Here is an 18,645-nt window from a genome sequence, read left to right on the forward strand (position 1 = left end):
TCCTGTAATTACGGGTGACTACGTGTGTGCACCCGTAATTACGGGAGCGTTGCTAGGCGACGTCAGTAAATAGTCACTGTCCAGGGTGCTGAAAGAGTTAAGCGATCAGCAGTAACTGTTTCAGCACACTGGACAGTGACTACCGATCACAATATAGATAAAGCTGTAAAAAAAAAAAAAAAAGACATTCATACTTACCCAGAACTTCGTGCTTCTTCCTCCAGTCCGGCCTCCTGGGATGACGTTACAGCCCATGTGACCGCTGCAGCCAATCACAGGACAATCACTGGCTGCAGCGGTCACATGGACTGCCGCGTCATCCAGGGAGGTCGGGCTGGATGTCAAGAGAGGGACGCGTCACCAAGACAACGGCTGGGTAAGTATGAATTTCTTTTACTTTTATTACGGAAAGGGCTGTCCCAGTGCAATTTTCCAGCCAAAAATGTGCCCGTGAATACGGGTGACACCGGACCCGTATTCACGGGCACGGGTCCGTAAATACTGATGCAATACGGGTCGAATACGTGTGACCAAGGACCCGTATTTACGGGTGGACAAAAATACGGTCGTGTGCATGAGGCCTTAGGGTATGTTCGCACAGCGTTTTTTGTTATGCAAAAAAAATCTGCCCCAAAATTCCTTCAGGAATCCCACTCATAGTAAAATAACCATCAGCCCACCCCTCACAGTAAAATAACCATCAGCCCACCCCTCACAGTAAAATAACCATCAGCCCACCCCTCACAGTAAAATAACCATCAGCCCACCCCTCACAGTAAAATGACCATCAGCCCCCCACTCACAGTAGCGTGACCATCAGCCCCCCACTCACAGTAACGTGACCATCAGCCCCCCACTCACAGTAACGTGACCATCAGCCCCCCACTCACAGTAAAATGACCATCAGCCCCCCCACTCACAGTAAAATGACCATCAGCCCACCACTCACAGTAAAATGACCATCAGCCAGCCACTCACAGTAAAATGACCATCAGCCAACCACTCACAGTAAAATGACCATCAGCCCCCACTCACAGTAAAATGACCATCAGCCTGCCACTCACAGTAAAATAACCATCAGCCCCCCACTCACAGTAAAATGACCATCAGCCCGCCACTCACATTAAAATGACCATCAGCCCGCCACTCACATTAAAATGACCATCAGCCCGCCACTCACACTAAAATGACCATCAGCCCGCCACCCACAGATTCCCTTGTAGATAGTGCCACACGGCCCACTTGTAGGTAGTGCCACATCCCTTTTATAGATAGTGCCACACAGACCCCTTGTAGGTAGTGCCATGCAGCCCCCTGGTAGGTAGTGCCACGCAGCCCCCTTGTAGACAGCACACCCCTTCTTCCTGTAGATAGCGCCACTGTAGCTCCCTGAAGGAGCGGAATCCCCCCGTGGCCGGGGATTCCGCTCCTGGAGCGCTCCGCTTGATGTCTCTGTCCATATATGGACAGTGACACCAAGGGCAACTCCTGAAGCGGAATCCCCGTCCACAGCATTGCCGACGCTGTGACCAGGGATTTCACTCCAGGAGAAGCCCCTGTCGTCTGTGTCCATTTATGGACAGTGACGTCACTGGCTTCTCCTGGAGTGGAATCCCCGGTCACAGCGTTGGGGATTCCACTTCAGAAGAAGCCCCTGACGTCTCTGTTCATTTATGGACCGTCGGCAACGCTGTGGACGGTTATTCCGCTTCAGGAGTTGCCCTTGATGTCACTGTCCCCACACGGGGGTTATTCTCCTTCAGGGATCTACAGTGGCGCTAATAGATAGCAGAGCAGGGAGATACAAGCCCGGTGTCGCCGCTAGCAGCCACTATGACTGCTACAGCGGTAGCAACGCCACTGAGTGAAGAAGCACCCGTGCAGAAAAGCGGCTGCTGAGTCGCCGGGCCCGGGCGCTTCTGAGACAAGCAGGGGAAGGGAGCCAGTGCAGCGCCCCATTCCACCTGCTGTAGTGATGCACCCTGTGCAATGGCACAGGTCGCACACCCCTAAGACCGGCCCTGGTAGGACCCCTATCGAAGGGATTGCTTATCCTAGCAACATGCCATCACTTTGTGTGATGGGAATAACCCTTTAAGACTGTTTATTATGGAGCCATGACTGCTACGACGAATCCGTCTTCATATAAATCCCATTGACTTTGGGGTACTGCTATTTTTGACAGCAAGAATAGTAGCGCTGCAGACTACGCTATACTGCTGTCAAAATGCAACAGAGCCCCAAAGAAAAGGGAAAAATACCAATGTAAATTAGTATAGGCTATCATTGTTTGATCGTTGGGGGTCTGACTTCTGGGACCCTTGCCGATCAGAAAAATTAAGGGCCCCAAAGGTTGAACAACAACAACAACTGATCTTTCACAGCCTAATGTTTGTACTGGAAAACCCCGTCCCCTAGGGCTGGGCAATTAATCTGATTAATTCGCCATGGAGGCCAGTGACGATTCTGTTTTCAGACAGAATTGTTGAATAGATTTCATAATGGCACCGTCAGGCTGAGCTACAGGAGTAAGCTCCACCCCGTCGCATTGTCACCGGTGACTAAAATGGCGTCACTCATTTACCACTGATTCTCCCCTGCACTGACGCTGGCCGACATTCCATCCATTCAGTGAGGAGAGAGGAGACAGTGTACAGGACGCAGCAATGCTGTCTCCTCCCACCTCCAATGGCTGCCCGACGTAACGCTCCGCAGTACTGGCTTGCCAGTACTGCATCTGTTAGTCTTCCATTGGCTGGCAGCTTATGAAGTTATATGCTGCCAGCCGATGGCAGGTGACATTCAGAAAAGGGATAGGGTGGGATGTAAACTGAGATTGGTGGTATGGGCTAGATGTGCTAGATGAATGAGTGGCTATATGAGCTGCTTCTCAGAGCCCCAGGTGAGCTAAAATGGCGGCCTTTTTAGCATTTGTTTGTGCCCCCAACGCACAATACATATATGTATCAGTGTGTTTTGTGCAACTTTCAAAATACTTTTTTTTTTTTTTTTATTATTTTTACTTTTACAGATACAGCTGCTTTGTATCCTGTATACAGAGGAGCTGTATACTGAAACCTATATCTGTCAGGTCATCGATACTGACGAGTTTAGTGTCAGCGGGTCACCAAATACGGTTGAAGCTGAAGCACCTGGTCCGACAGATCTACACCCCCCATGAACTTATTGTAGTCTGTCGCACAGACAGGCTTATGCTTTTCACGGTGGCCACCATCTCTCTAACTGCCACTATGGTGTCTGGATGCAGAGTGGACAACATATAGACGTCCTTCCTGTCATTCCACTTTACTGCAAGTAACTGGCCAGTGGGAATGACGCCCCCCTTTCCACACGTCTGGACACCAATTACTTTGGGAATCCCACCCTGTTTTTACGGACTGTCTCGCAGGCCCCTGTATTTGCAGCATGGAGGGATTTAAAAAGGGGGACACTGCTATAAAAGTTATCAGTGTAGACGTGGTACCCTTGGTGCAGGAATGGCACCATTTGGTCCCACACAATTTTTCCGGATGTGCCAATTGTGTCTGGGCAGCCTGGGCGATTAATTTAGCGGCCTTTACCTTCATAGATGAAGAAACCCTGTTGTGCTCTCGCACACGTTATATAATTTAACGCCATATTTGGCATGTTTGGAGGGGATGAACTGCCGGAATGAAAGACGGCCTTTGTAGCTCATCAGGGATTCATCCACTGATAAATTTTGATCTGGGGTGTAGGATTTGAGGAAAGATTCTTGTAGGAGGGAAATTAACGGTCTCTATTTATTAAGGCGATCGTAATCTGGGTCATTTCTTTGGAGGACTTGGGAGTTATCTGTAAAATGCATGAAGCGCATTATGGATTTGAATCGGTGTCGGGACATAACTGCTGCAAATACAGGGGTAGCGTGGACAGCTCTTGATGCCCAGTAGGAGCGGATAGTTGATTTTTTGACCAACCCCATGTTTAGCTTTAGGCATAAAAAAAAATGTAAGCTCCAGGACACTAGTGGGGGTCAATGATGAGTACATGGATGTGGGTTTATGTGCAATGAATTGTCTTGCATAGATATTTGTCTGTTGGACAATCAACTCAAGGACTTGGTCACTGACAAATATGTGTAAGAAGTCCAAGGGTTATAATTAGCAACATCCACTTTTATTCCTGGGGTTGCTGACAGTTGCGGGACCTGGGGTGAAAATGAAATTGCAGGATCCCAGAACATGGGAGGGCCTGCACCTCTAGGCCCTGCACCACTAGGCCCTGCCCCACTAGGCCCTGCCCCACTAGGCCCTGCCCCACTAGGCCCTGCCCCACTAGGCCCTGGCCCACTAGGCCCTGCCCCACTAGCCCCTGCCCCTCTAGCCCCTGCCCCTCTAGGCCCTGCACCACTAGGCCCTGCACCACTAGGCCCTGCCCCACTTGGCCCTGCATCACTAGGCCCTGCCCCACTAGGCCCTGCCCCACTAGGCCCTGCCCCACTAAGCCCCTGCCCCACTAGGCCCTGCACCACTAGCCCCTGCCCCACTAGGCCCTGCCCCACTAGCCCCTGCCCCACTAGGCCCTGCCCCACTAGCCCCTGCCCCACTAGCCCCTGCCCCACTAGGCCCTGCCCCACTAGCCCCTGCACCACTAGGCCATGCACCACTAGCTCCTGCACCACTAGGCCAACACCACTAGCTCCTGCACCACTAGGCCCTGCACCACTAGCTCCTGCACCACTAGGCCCTTCCCCACTAGGCCATGCACCACTAGCTCCTGCACCACTAGGCCCTGCACCACTAGGCCCTGCACCACTAGGCCCTGCACCACTAGGCCCTGCACCACTAGGCCCTGCACCACTAGCTCCTGTACCACTAGGCCATGCACCACTAGGCCATGCACCACTAGCTCCTGTACCACTAGGCCATGCACCACTAGGCCATGCACCACTTTCTCCTGCACCACTAGGCCCTGCACCACTAGCTCCTGCACCACTAGGCCCTGCACCACTAGGCCCTGCACCACTAGGCCCTGCACCACTAGCCCCTGCACCACTAGCTCCTGCACCACTAGGCCCTGCACCACTAGCTCCTGCACCACTAGCTCCTGCACCACTAGGCCCTGCACCACTAGCCCCTGCACCACTAGCTCCTGCACCACTAGGCCCTGCCCCACTAGGCCCTGCCCCACTAGGCCCTGCCCCACTAGGCCCTGGCCCACTAGGCCCTGCCCCTCTAGCCCCTGCCCCACTAGGCCCTGCCCCTCTAGCCCCTGCCCCTCTAGGCCCTGCACCACTAGGCCCTGCACCACTAGGCCCTGCCCCACTTGGCCCTGCATCACTAGGCCCTGCCCCACTAGGCCCTGCCCCACTAGGCCCTGCCCCACTAAGCCCCTGCCCCACTAGGCCCTGCACCACTAGCCCCTGCCCCACTAGGCCCTGCCCCACTAGCCCCTGCCCCACTAGGCCCTGCCCCACTAGCCCCTGCCCCACTAGCCCCTGCCCCACTAGGCCCTGCCCCACTAGCCCCTGCACCACTAGGCCATGCACCACTAGCTCCTGCACCACTAGGCCAACACCACTAGCTCCTGCACCACTAGGCCCTGCACCACTAGCTCCTGCACCACTAGGCCCTTCCCCACTAGGCCATGCACCACTAGCTCCTGCACCACTAGGCCCTGCACCACTAGGCCCTGCACCACTAGGCCCTGCACCACTAGGCCCTGCACCACTAGGCCCTGCACCACTAGGCCCTGCACCACTAGCTCCTGTACCACTAGGCCATGCACCACTAGGCCATGCACCACTAGCTCCTGTACCACTAGGCCATGCACCACTAGGCCATGCACCACTTTCTCCTGCACCACTAGGCCCTGCACCACTAGCTCCTGCACCACTAGGCCCTGCACCACTAGGCCCTGCACCACTAGGCCCTGCACCACTAGCCCCTGCACCACTAGCTCCTGCACCACTAGGCCCTGCACCACTAGCTCCTGCACCACTAGCTCCTGCACCACTAGGCCCTGCACCACTAGCCCCTGCACCACTAGCTCCTGCACCACTAGGCCCTGCACCACTAGGCCCTGCACCACTAGGCCCTGCACCACTAGGCCCTGCACCACTAGGCCCTGCACCACTAGGCCCTGCACCACTAGCCCCTGCACCACTAGCCCCTGCACCACTAGCTCCTGCACCACTAGGCCCTGCACCACTAGGCCCTGCACCACTAGGCCCTGCACCACTAGGCCCTGCACCACTAGGCCCTGCACCACTAGCCCCTGCACCACTAGCCCCTGCACCACTAGCCCCTGCACCACTAGGCCATGCACCACTAGCTCCTGCACCACTAGGCCCTGCACCTGGGGATTCGACAGCGACGACTGACTCCACCACCATAGGGCTATGAGGGTCCAGAGGTAGAAGTAGAACTTGAGTCGTCTCTGTCTGAAAAAAGTTCTACCTCTGAAGCGGAATCAGTGTCACTACCTGAACTGTGTCACTACCTGAGGTGTACGCTTGCTCCGCAGTAAACATTCTCTGAACCATTATTTAGGTTGAACTGTAACCGTTAACTTGTAACTGCTTTTTTTAAACTAAGAAAAAAAAAAGGAAACGTACAGAAAACGTACAGATCACTTGTTCTCACACAGGGGATGAGGGGGCACAAACAGGGTGATCGGGGAGCACAGACTTGAAGTTTGTGTAATTTTTCAATTCACTTCTACTGCTCAGGATTTGGTATAGTGTCTCTCTCTCCTCTCACAGATCAACTACAGTGAGGGGAGAGGAAGACACAGCCCATGTCCTGGCTGTATTTGGTAAATATAATAACATAGATCACTGTGATAGGTATATCACAGTGACTATGTTAGCAGGGACCACTCAGATTGTGGACAAACGGTCCTTGGTCTGTGCCCCGAGGCCTCAGCTACCTCCGTAGCTGAGTACACGGAGTTTAAGTGCCTACCGGGGGCGCTATCTTATGCCAAAGCGCCGCTGTGAAAAGGCGGCGCTCTGGCATAAGTACCCTTAATGGCCGCCGTGAAAACACGTATAGGCAGTCATTAAGGGGTTAAAAGGACGGGTCTGCTGCTCAGTGGTCCAAAGTCCTGTTTTCAGATTACAGTAAATTTTGCATTTCATTTTGAAACCTCGGTCCCAGAGTCTGGAGGAAGAGTGGAGAGGCATCAATCCAAGTTGCTTGCGGTCCAGTGTGAAGTTTCCAGTGTCAGTGATGGTTTGGGGAGCCATGTCATCTGCTGGTGTTGGTCCACTGTGTTATATCAAGTCCAGCGTCAGCGCAGCCGTCTACCAGGAGATTTTCGAGCTCTTCATGCTTCCCTCTGCTGACAAGCTTTATGGAGATGTTGATTTCATTTTTCAGCAGGACTTGGCACCTGCCCACACTGCCAAAAGTACCAATACCTGGTGTAATAACCACAGTATCACTGTGCTTGATTGGCCAGCAAACTCCCTGACCTGAACCCCATAGATAATCTATGGGATATTGTCAAGAGGAGGAAGATGAGAGACACCAGACCCAACAATTGATAGCGGCCTTCAGCTCGTCTGCAAGCAACGTGGGCTTCCATAACACCTCAGCAGTGCCAAAGGCTGATCGCCTCCATGCCACGCTGCATTGATGCAGTAATTCATGCAAAAAGAGCCCCGACCAAGCATTGAGGGCATATAGTGTACATACTTTTCAGTAGGCCAACGTTTCCGTATTAAAAATCATTTTTGAAATTGGGCTTATTTAATGTTCTAATTTTCTGAGACACTAAATTTTGGGTTTTCATTAATTGTTACCACAATCATCAACATTTAAAAGAAGAAAACGCTGAAAATTGATCACTCCGTGTGTAATGAATCTATATAATATGAGTTTACCTTTTTGAATTGAATTACTGAAATAAATTAACTTTTTGATGATATTCTAAGTCATTGAGAAGGACTAGTAGATTTCCTCACCGAGCGTCTAGCTTTCAATACATAGACTCTATTCGGCTCCCCCATGCGGTCACATGATCTCTAATCTGACGCGCCGATTCCCACAGCGTCTTATGTGTGGACCGGAAGCCAGTTTCTCTATGTAAGTCTATGAGACTCAGAATGTGAGTTTTATAGACTTACAAACGGAAAACTGATTAAACTGATTTGTTATACTAGATATTATCATGTATTGTTTTTGTAAATAATGTCAATATTGTTTTTTTATTTTCTCCCTTTATTCTAGTCAGTGGACAACAACATTTTTAGAGGCCCAGGTTTGGGTCTCTGAAGTCTACCTGCAGTCAGCTTTATGAAGATCATCGATGTGCTCAAGACCTGCCAGCAAAAAGAGTGCCGCCTGATCACTGTCCCCATAGACGATACGCTTTAAATGTATTGTTTGAAGGTCTTGAGGACAATGCAGAGAAGACACAGCAGCCTGACGGATAACCCACCTCCAGAAAGGTAAAAGAAAAAGCAATGTCTCAAAGTCAGACAATCTGTTGTAACTAAAGAAAGAAAATTGAAAAATAGTTGACATTTTCCTTTTAAAATATTTGGGTCCAGTTAAAGGATCGCTGTCATTTTAAAATCTCCTGACCTGTCATAGAGACACCTCAGGGGACGTCATTGATGGGGATATAAGTGCTGAGACCCCCACTGATTACTAGAACGAGCGCTGTACCTAGTCGTCTCCTGTTGGTTTTCATCAGCTTTACGGCTCGTACACATCCCGCCAAGTAAATCTTCTGGCAGTGGGAGGTGCGCAGTGCTCAGTGAAGAGCCACAGTCCATTTGTTGTAGCAATTAATGGGGGTCCCATCACTTAAACCCCTACCAATCACAACTTCTGATGTATCAGAAGTATTTTAAAATGAAGGCAAGTAGCTAGACTGACACTCTCTTTGCATACACTGTGTAAATAGGTCCATAGGGATAATTATGGTTCGCACAGACCGTAATAACAATGCATGCAAACAGAGTGTACCTGTGTAGTTGGTAGAAGAGCAGCAACAGTAGGAATGTTAACCCACTGTAAAGCAAGTCTTCATGTAGGTAGCAATGTTTTTTAAGAACTAGAAGTCTTGAATTCAAAAATGGTGCTGATCTATATGGATTATTTGCCTTGACTCCCGTCTATTGTAATCAGCAGAGGATAAACAGATTACTAAGGCTGGATTCACACGAGCATGTTCGGTCCGTAATGGACGGAACGTAGATCGGGCACAAGTCCCAGACCGAACACACTGCAGGGAGCCGGGCTCCTAGCATCGTAGTTATGTACGACGCTAGGAGTCCCTGCCTCTCGGTGGAACTACTGTCCCGTACTGAAAGCATGATTACAGTACGGGACAGTTGTCCTGCAGCGAGGCAGGGACTCCTAGCGTCGTACATAACTATGATGCTAGGACTCCGGCTCCCTGCAGTGTGTTCGGTCCGGGACTTGCGGACGAAATACGTTCCGTCCTTTACGGACCGAACATGCTCGTGTGAACCCAGCCTACCGGTACAACTGTCTGCAATTTTATGTCAGAACTAGTGATAACAGATGGGAGGAAGACCTCATACTATTTTTATCCTACTGTTTTAGGAGTCGAGCCCAGAACCTTAGTGCTGATTCAAGTACGGATGATGGAGTATTTAATGGATTAAAACAAGACGCTCCTTCCTCTCAGCATCTGTTCTCCAGTTTAGCGGGTCTCCAGCCTGGTCCCGTCACTGTACAGTCTGGTTTAGTTCTGGGCTCCATGGCAGGAGGAGCTGATGTTTTCATCCAGATGCCTCCTCCACTAAGAGAAGAAGCCAGTGGTCGCTCAGAAACGAGCACCTTTCCTCATCATCACCATCATCATCCTCTTCACAGGCCACAGCCACCAGCCCACCATCAGCAGCATCCCTTCCAGCACTCGCACTCCAGGCCCTCCCTGCTGCATGCGGCCACGACTGAACGCCACAGGGAGGAGAACAATGAGGACGCTGGCACTCCAGCGCCAGCCCTGTCTGAGCTCAGGGCCATAGTTTCTTGGTTACAGAAGGGACTTCCATTCATTCTGATTTTACTTGCTAAAGTCTGCTTCCAGCATAAACTTGGTGAGTTACGTTTCTCTATTAACAAATACGCAGTCTGTATTCTCGTTTCCTATTTAGGTTTTATGACAGTGTACCCCAGTAATATTATTAAATTACTATAGTGCAGGACTTGCCATAATAACATCATGGATCTCTATAAGCCCTCTTCTTTGGACATTGCAGCTCAGACTTGCTCATGCCCAAGCTGCGCGCCACTCCAGAAATGAAGAAAGGAGGCTCTCGTATTCAGTGCTGAAGTTTTGCTCTGTGGCTCCTATTAAACTTAATAGCTTTGTAACAGAGGCCCCATACCGAATACAGGAGACTAGAAGGAAGAGCGCTCACTCATTCTTGGTCTGCAACATATTAATTTATTATTGCAACTGGAGGTACACTTTAAATGGCAGACGTCCTAATATCCTTCTCAGAGACTAAATAAAGCTTGCTGGACTTTCTAATATCTCCGTCATCAGCTCAATCGCATTGTTGTTCACTACCTATTATTAGAGTTTCAGCTCCTACAAGCATGCGCCTCTATATGTTTAAGGCCGAAATCAGACGACCGTGGTATACGTCCGTGGAACGGGCCGTTAAAACAACGGCTGCCACGCGTACACAGGTATTTCAATGGGGCCGTTCACACAGCCGTTATTTATACGGGCCGTATGAAGGGTCCATTGAAGAATAGAACATGTCCTATTTTGCTCCGTTTTTCTGTGAAAACGGGACCCGCACGGGGGCAACTCGGACGTGAAAAACAATGCTGGCCGAAACACAACTTCTATCATTTCTGATGTTGTGAAAGAGGTGCCTCCTATCTAAGCCATAGTTGAAAGTCTCATTTGCACCATTATATTTAAGCCCCGTCTCACCCATAGCAAAGACTGTTTGTTCTGTAACGGCTGACTTTTTTTTTTTTTTTTTTTTTTTTTTTACATCAGATACTGATGTACTAACGCTGTAATTCTATACACTTCCAGGCATTGCTGTGTGCATCGGGATGGCCACTACTTTTGCCTATGCTAATTACTCTGTCAAACACCAGGTGTCTCTGAAGGTAAGGACATCTGCTAAGATATAGCTATTGTAAAGCTAGAACTAGAGAGCATTCCCTGAAACCATATATTAAAAGGCCACATAGGGATAAATATAATAGATTTAAAAGGTTTGGTCAAAGTTTAGTAAAAAAATGTTTGATCTGGCATGAACCAGAACTGAAAGGTGCTAGATTATCTAGTGTTCTGGATTATTGTACTTGTAAAGAAGTTTATAAACAGGAACACAACCCTAAATAAAATGCTAACATAAAATCTGCTACCAAGGCTATACAAACTAGTCCGACCACGCGGCTGCTATGAGGCCCTTGGAGAGAAGGAACCCAGCCCTGGTGGGTTTAATCCACTCTGCTATAATGTGACGAGAATTTGTGCAGAACTCCTCTCTCTATATAAATGGAAGGTAGCAAACAAGGGGGGAAAGAAACACCAGACCCTGCTATCCTGGTTGGCAAAACCCGGCACCATAATGGGGGCCCTCTCTTCTCTGTACACCACCATAATGGGGGCCCTCTCTTCTCTCTGTACACCACCATAATGGGGGCCCTCTCTTCTATGTACACCACCATAATGGGGGCCCTCTCTTCTCTGTACACCACCATAATGGGGGCCCTCTCTTCTCTGTATACCACCATAATGGGGGCCCTCTCTTCTCTGTACACCACCATAATGGGGGCCCTCTCTTCTCTGTACACCACCATAATGGGGGCCCTCTCTTCTATGTACACCACCATAATGGGGGCCCTCTCTTCTCTGTACACCACCATAATGGGGACCCTCTCTTCTCTGTACACCACCATAATGGGAGCCCTCTCTTCTCTGTACACCACCATAATGGGGGCCCTCTCTTCTCTGTACACCACCATAATGGGGGCCCTCTCTTCTCTGTACACCACCATAAGCTACTGTCACTTTTTCTTTTATTCACAAGTCTCATAATTGCTTATCTCTGCTTGGTTCTCTTATTCTGGTCTTTTTAGATTTCAGATTATTTTGCAATTTTGTGAAGAAAAAAAAAGCTCCACAGTTTCAGCATTTCTTCATTACAAACTGCCAGATTAATTTCATTGTATTGTACTTTTGTTTGTGTAAAAGCTGGCCACTGTGGAATATTTTTCTTTTAGGCCAGGATCACACACAGTTTTGTTGCAGTATTTGTGGCAGTTATTGGCTCAATTTGTTAGAGCCAAAGCTAGAAGTGGATCCGAAGGGAAGGTGTAAAGGAAAGACTGATGCATCTCCTTTATTTTGTGTCCACTTCTGTTTTCGACTAAAAATAATTCAAAAAATGCATCAAAACTGTGTGTGACCCTTGCCTTAGGGGTAGAGTGTGAAAAATAGTCCTTCAGGCTCTACCTTTCGAGTTATCGGGTGGATATATCCCATACTAGTAACACTTACTGTATTGTCCATAACCCACTTTCTCCTTTTAACAGACCCATTGTCATTTTTGGTCCCATTTATTCAGCTCTTATGATATTAAATGCATCCCACTAAGTACACAAGTCCGTAAAATAAGTTTTTTATCTTTGAAGGGACCAGGTTCAGCCATGATCATTGGTTTATATGAAGTAGTGGCACACGTGCTCTTATCACCTTCTTTCTCTTTTCTTTATGTGAAAAGAAGGATTATCAACATTGTTTATCTTCATGCTATCCTTGCACAGTTCAAATGGCGCACTTTTCTTTCAGATTTTCGGTGTGGATTCCGCACCAAAAATCCATGGCTATATACAGTACAATACATGTGTATGGGGTTTTCAACACTTAGCGAAAATAAAATGACATACGGATTTGGTATGGAATTTTTGTGGCGTAAAAAGTCAACTATGTCAGTTGGCCTTAGTGAAAGTTTCTAAATCCGCTTAGCTGTTGAAATAGTTGTAGCGATAGCTCATGTGTAATTTTTGCCCATCATCAGCGCTCGGTCAGTACTTCATATTACATAGTTACATAGTTAGTACGGTTGAAAAAAGACATATATCCAGTCAGTTCAACCAAGGGACGGGAAAAGGGAACGGATGAAACAAAAATGTATACACATGTGACAGCTCCTGCGGTGACTATTCCATAGATTCACAGTTCTCACGGTAAAGAAGGCTTGTCGCCTCTGCAGGTTGAACCTTTTTTTCTCCAGACGGAGGGAGTGCCCCCTTGTCTTTTGAGGTGTTTTTTTTTACATGGAACAGGATATCACTATATTTCTTGTATGGGCCTTTCATATATTTATATAAATTAATCATGTCCCCCCTTAGTCGTCTCTTTTCAAGGCTAAATAGGTTTAGTTCTTTTAATCTTTCCTCCTAACTTAGATTCTCCATGCCCCTTATTAGCTTCGTTGCTCTTCTTTGTATTTTTTCCAACTCCAGGGCATCCTTTCTATGAACTGGAGCCCAGAACTGGACTGCATATTCTAGATGAGGCCTCACTAATGCTTTGTAAAGTGGTAATATTCTATCCCTGTCCCACGAGTCCATGCCTCTTTTAATACACGACAATATCCTGCTGGCCTTTGAAGCAGCTGATTGACATTGCATGCTGTTATTTCGTTTATGATCTACAAGTGCACCCAGATCTTTCTCAACAAGTGACTCCCCCAGTGTAGCTCCCCCTAGGACATATGATGCATGCAGGTTGTTCGTACCCAGGTGCATAACTTTACATTTATCTACATTAAACTTAATTTGCCAAGTGGACGCCCAAACACTCATTGTGCCCAAATCAGCTTGCAATTTACGAACATCTTCCATAGGGTTGCACGATGCATCGAAACTTGCACCGATACCGTGCACCCTCAAACAGTTCAATACCGTTATTTCATGTATTTCGATACTAAGCTGTGCGACTGCACAGCTTAGCACATTGTAACACATGAATGTAGTCAGAGCGGGGCTGCGGCTGTGTAATACATGTGTGATACAGCCATTATCCCGATCCTGAGTCCTGACAAGTGCACGCGCGGTCAGCGTGATGTGATGCGGCCGGCGCTGCACTAATGATTGCCGGAACTGAAGAGAGAGAACATGGTGGGCGCACTGCAAAACACCCCCATGTTCTGTCTTGAGTGCCTGCGTCGCTGCTTATTAGTTCAGCACTGGCCGTATCACCTTATACTGACCGGATGGCAAACACTTGTCAGGTGCGGGGCAATGGCTGTATTACACAGCCGCAGCCCCACGGCGGAGATCAGAGAAATCTCTCATCTCTGTCGTTATACCCCTGAATGATGTGATCAAAGATGACCGCAGCATTCAAGGGGTAAATGAGAAGGTGGGGATTCCCTTTGGATGCGTCACAGGGAATCCCAGTGAGGTGATCGAGGGTCATACCATATATGGGCAGGCAGCCCAGGGTCCATTGAAGGATCCCAGGGCTGTCTGACCATATTTCCTGTTGTTAGGGCATACTTAGGTATGTCCTAACTACTGCCTGTGTACTATCCATACACAGGATAATGTACTGGCATATAGATATGTCAGTACATTAAAGTTTAAAAAGAAAAAGTAAAAAAAAATAAAGCAATGTTAAATAAAAAAAATAAAAAAAACACACTTTTTTACAATAAACATTAAAATAAGTCTCAATACATAAGATACACATTCGGTATCGTCGCGACCGTAATAAATTTATAGCGTCATTTATGATGTTTACGCTGTTATAAAATAAAAACTGCTTTCTTTCACTTATTAATGTGAGGCACGAGGTATTATGCATTTTGAACCTCCATGTGTCTCACATTAATAGTAATTAACCCCATCATGTATCTCACACATTAACTCAATGTTGTCCATTATGACTGAGGAACATGATGGGGTTAATTACTATTAATGTGAGGCACATGGAGATTTAAAATTCATACCACGTGCCTCACATCAGAAAATGAAAGCATTATTATTTTTTTTATTGTTGGCAAAAGTATCGTTTTGGTATCGAGTATCGCAATACTACACAAAGTATCGGTATCGAAGTCCAAATTCTGGTATCATGACAACCCTCCATAGTCTGGTATCATGACAACCCTCCACAACAATCTTCCATAGTCTAAATATTACTACATAGCTTGGTGTCGTCTTCAAAAATAGAAATTGTGCTATTAATCCCATCCTCTATATCATTAATAAATAAGTTGAATAATAGTGGTCCCAGCACTGAACCCTGGGGTACACCACTTATAATCGGGGACCATTCAGAGTAGGAATCATTGACCACAACTCTCTGGATACGGTCCTTGAGCCAATTCTCAATCCAATTACAAACTATACTTTCTAAACCTATAGTCCTTAATTTACCCATTAGACGTCTATGGGGAACTGTGTCAAATGCCTTTGCAAAGTCCAAAAACACTATATCCACAGCGGCCCCTCTGTCTAGGCTTCTGCTTACCTCTTCATAAAAACAGATTAGGTTGGTTTGACAACTTCTGTCCTTAGTAAAACCATGCTGGCTGTCACTTATAATGCTATTTATTGTCACATAATCCTGTATATAGTCCCGCAATAGCCCCTCAAACATTTTCCCCACGATGGATGTTAAGCTTTCTGGTCTATAATTACCCGGGGAAGACCTAGAGCCTTTTTTGTCCATCAGCAGCGTTCAGTCAGTACTTTATCAGCAGGGCTCGGTCGGTGCTTCTACATCAGCAGCGCTCGGTCGGTGCTTCTACATCAGCAGCGCTCGGTCGGTGCTTCTACATCAGCAGCGCTCGGTCGGTGCTTCTACATCAGCAGCGCTCGGTCGGTGCTTCTACATCAGCAGCGCTCGGTCGGTGCTTCTACATCAGCAGCGCTCGGTCGGTGCTTCTACATCAGCAGCGCTCGGTCGGTGCTTCTACATCAGCAGCGCTCGGTCGGTGCTTCTACATCAGCAGCGCTCGGTCGGTGCTTCTACATCAGCAGCGCTCGGTCGGTGCTTCTACATCAGCAGCGCTCGGTCGGTGCTTCTACATCAGCAGCGCTCGGTCGGTGCTTCTACATCAGCAGCGCTCGGTCGGTGCTTCTACATCAGCAGCGCTCGGTCGGTGCTTCTACATCAGCAGCGCTCGGTCGGTGCTTCTACATCAGCAGCGCTCGGTCGGTGCTTCTACATCAGCAGCGCTCGGTCGGTGCTTCTACATCAGCAGCGCTCGGTCGGTGCTTCTACATCAGCAGCGCTCGGTCGGTGCTTCTACATCAGCTGCGCTCGGTCGGTTCTTCGTCAGCAGCGCTCGGTCGGTACTTCGTCAGCTGAGCTCGGTCGTTACTTCGTCAGCTGAGCTCAGTCGTTACTTCGTCAGCAGCGCTCGGTCGGTACTTCGTCAGCAGCGCTCGGTCGGTACTTCGTCAGCAGCGCTCGGTCGGTACTTCGTCAGCTGCGCTCGGTCAGTACTTCATCAGCTGTGCTCGGTCAGTACACCAGCCGTTGTTGAACACTCATCTGAAAGGTCCATGAAAACAGATTCTCACTGTTTTTGTAGCATCGCTACATATAAATACTATTAAAAAATGGTAATGGTTATTCTTTCTGTATTACGGTTTAGGAGAAGCGATCTGTCTTGAGTGTGTTTTGGATCGTGGTGTTTTTAATTGGAAACACTGTTTACCTACTGTATAGCTTCCGGTCTCAGCAGCTTTATTATAGGTGAGTTTGAACGACGTTACTTTTCCATGACTGAACTTGCATTCAATATTTATAATAAAGTGCTTACACACTTTACCAGTTTTGCTTATATTACAGTATGTGGCATTGCTCGTGGTATATTTGATTGCCATTGTAATTTTATGGCATTGTAATAAATGAATTCAAAAGCCATTAGTAATATGAAGTGTGAGTGCATATGTGTATATTGTATATCTCTTAATAACTCCATTAAAAGGGAATGTGCATACAATGCATTCGGAAAGTCTTCAGACTCTTTAATTTTTTTTCACATTTTGTTATGTTAAGGTCTTATGCTAAAACAAAAAAATTCACGTTTTTCCCCAACATTCTGCACTCAATACCCCATAATGACAAAGTGAAAACAGAATGTTAGTAATCTTTGCTAATTTATTTAAAATGAAAAACTAAAATATTGCATTGACAAGTATTTAGACCCTTTACTCAGTACGTAGTTGAAGCACCTTCGGCAGCGGTAACAGCCTCCAGTCTTCTTGGGTATGATGCCACAAGATTTGCACACCTGGATTTGGGGATTTTTTTGCCATTCTTCTCTGCAGATCCTCTCAAGCTCTGTCAGGTTGGATTTGCACCGTCGGGGGACAGACATTTTCAGGTCTCTCCAGAGATGTTCGATTGGCTTCAAGTCAGGGCTCTGGTGGGCCACTTAAAGGGAATGTGTTGCCAGAAAAACATGTTTTGTTTTTTTTAATTAAACATTTAGTGTGTGGGTGATTAAACATTGTTCAAATTTTTTTTATTTTTTCCACGAGTCAGGAAATATTATAAATTAATTCTAATTTATAATATTACCCATTTCTGGTCACTAGATGGAGCTATTCCCAAAATTGCAGCATTGCAAAATTGGGTAAAAAGCCCTCTCTCTAGTGAGCTCTCAGCATCCCCCCCTCCTTTATCCTGGCTAGTGCCGGGATAAACGAGGGGTTTGAACGGTGTAACCTCCTACACTGTGTGTCGCCATTTTTTTAGCCAACACACAGTGTAGTAGGTTTACATACAGTAGTAAACACACACAAACACGAACATACATTGAAATCTCTTACTTGCTCCTGCCGCCGCGGCTCCCTCCGGCCCGTCTGCTCCGTCTGCTGCCGCTGGGCCAAGTGCACAAGTCCGGAAGCCGCGACCGGAAGTAGTAATATTACTGTCCGGCCGCGACTTCCGGTCCACAGGAAAATGGCGCTGGACGGCGCCAATTTCAAATTGGACTGTGTGGGAGCGGCGCATGCGCAGTTCCCACACAGACGCCGTACACACAAGTGAATGGGACGGGAGCCGTTCGCAGTCCCTATGGGACTGTGGCTGCCGTATTCCATGTCTGTATGTGTCGTTAATCGACACATACAGAAATGGAACAAAAAATGGCAGCCCCCATAGGGAAGAAAAAGTGTAAAAATAAGAAAAAGTAAAACACAAACACACAAATAAATATAAACGTTTTTAATAAAGCACTAACATCTTTAACATATAAAAAAATAATTTGTGATGACACTGTTCCTTTAAGGACATTCACAGAGTCGTCCCCAAGCCACTCCTGTGTTGTCTTGGCTGTGTGCTTAGGGTCCTTGTCTTGTTGGAAGGTGAACCTTCAGCCCAGTCTGAGGTCCAGAGCACTCTGGATCAGGTTTTCATTAAGAATATCTCGGTACTTTGCTCCATTCATCTTTCCCTCAACCCTGCCGAGTCTCCCTGTCCCAGCTGCTGAAAAACACCCCCACAGCATGCTGCTGCCACCACCATGCTTCACTGTAGGGATGGTATTTGGCACGTGAGGAGCAGTGCCTGGTTTCCTCCAAACATTATGCTAAGAGTTGAGGCCAAAAAGTTCAATCTTGGTTTCATCAGACCACAGAATCTTGTTTCTCACAGTCTGAGAGTCCCTTTGCTGCTTTT

The 18,645-nt window shown here is 47.7% G+C and overlaps 1 protein-coding gene across 2 annotated transcripts in view; it reads left to right on the forward strand.

The window, feature by feature from the left end:
• Positions 1 to 18,645, forward strand: part of RNFT2 (ring finger protein, transmembrane 2) — a 76,705-nt gene that overhangs the window by 2,275 nt on the left and 55,785 nt on the right. For both annotated transcript variants that reach the window (XM_075835186.1, XM_075835176.1), the window contains exons 2-5: positions 8,217 to 8,437; positions 9,564 to 10,063; positions 11,023 to 11,099; positions 16,613 to 16,713. In XM_075835186.1, the coding sequence (XP_075691301.1) occupies positions 8,364 to 8,437; positions 9,564 to 10,063; positions 11,023 to 11,099; positions 16,613 to 16,713 (752 nt within the window). In that variant the 5' untranslated portion in view covers positions 8,217 to 8,363. The remainder of the gene's footprint in view (positions 1 to 8,216; positions 8,438 to 9,563; positions 10,064 to 11,022; positions 11,100 to 16,612; positions 16,714 to 18,645) is intronic.

Source organism: Rhinoderma darwinii, chromosome 1, assembly GCF_050947455.1.
Source record: "Rhinoderma darwinii isolate aRhiDar2 chromosome 1, aRhiDar2.hap1, whole genome shotgun sequence".
NCBI lineage: Eukaryota > Metazoa > Chordata > Amphibia > Anura > Rhinodermatidae > Rhinoderma > Rhinoderma darwinii.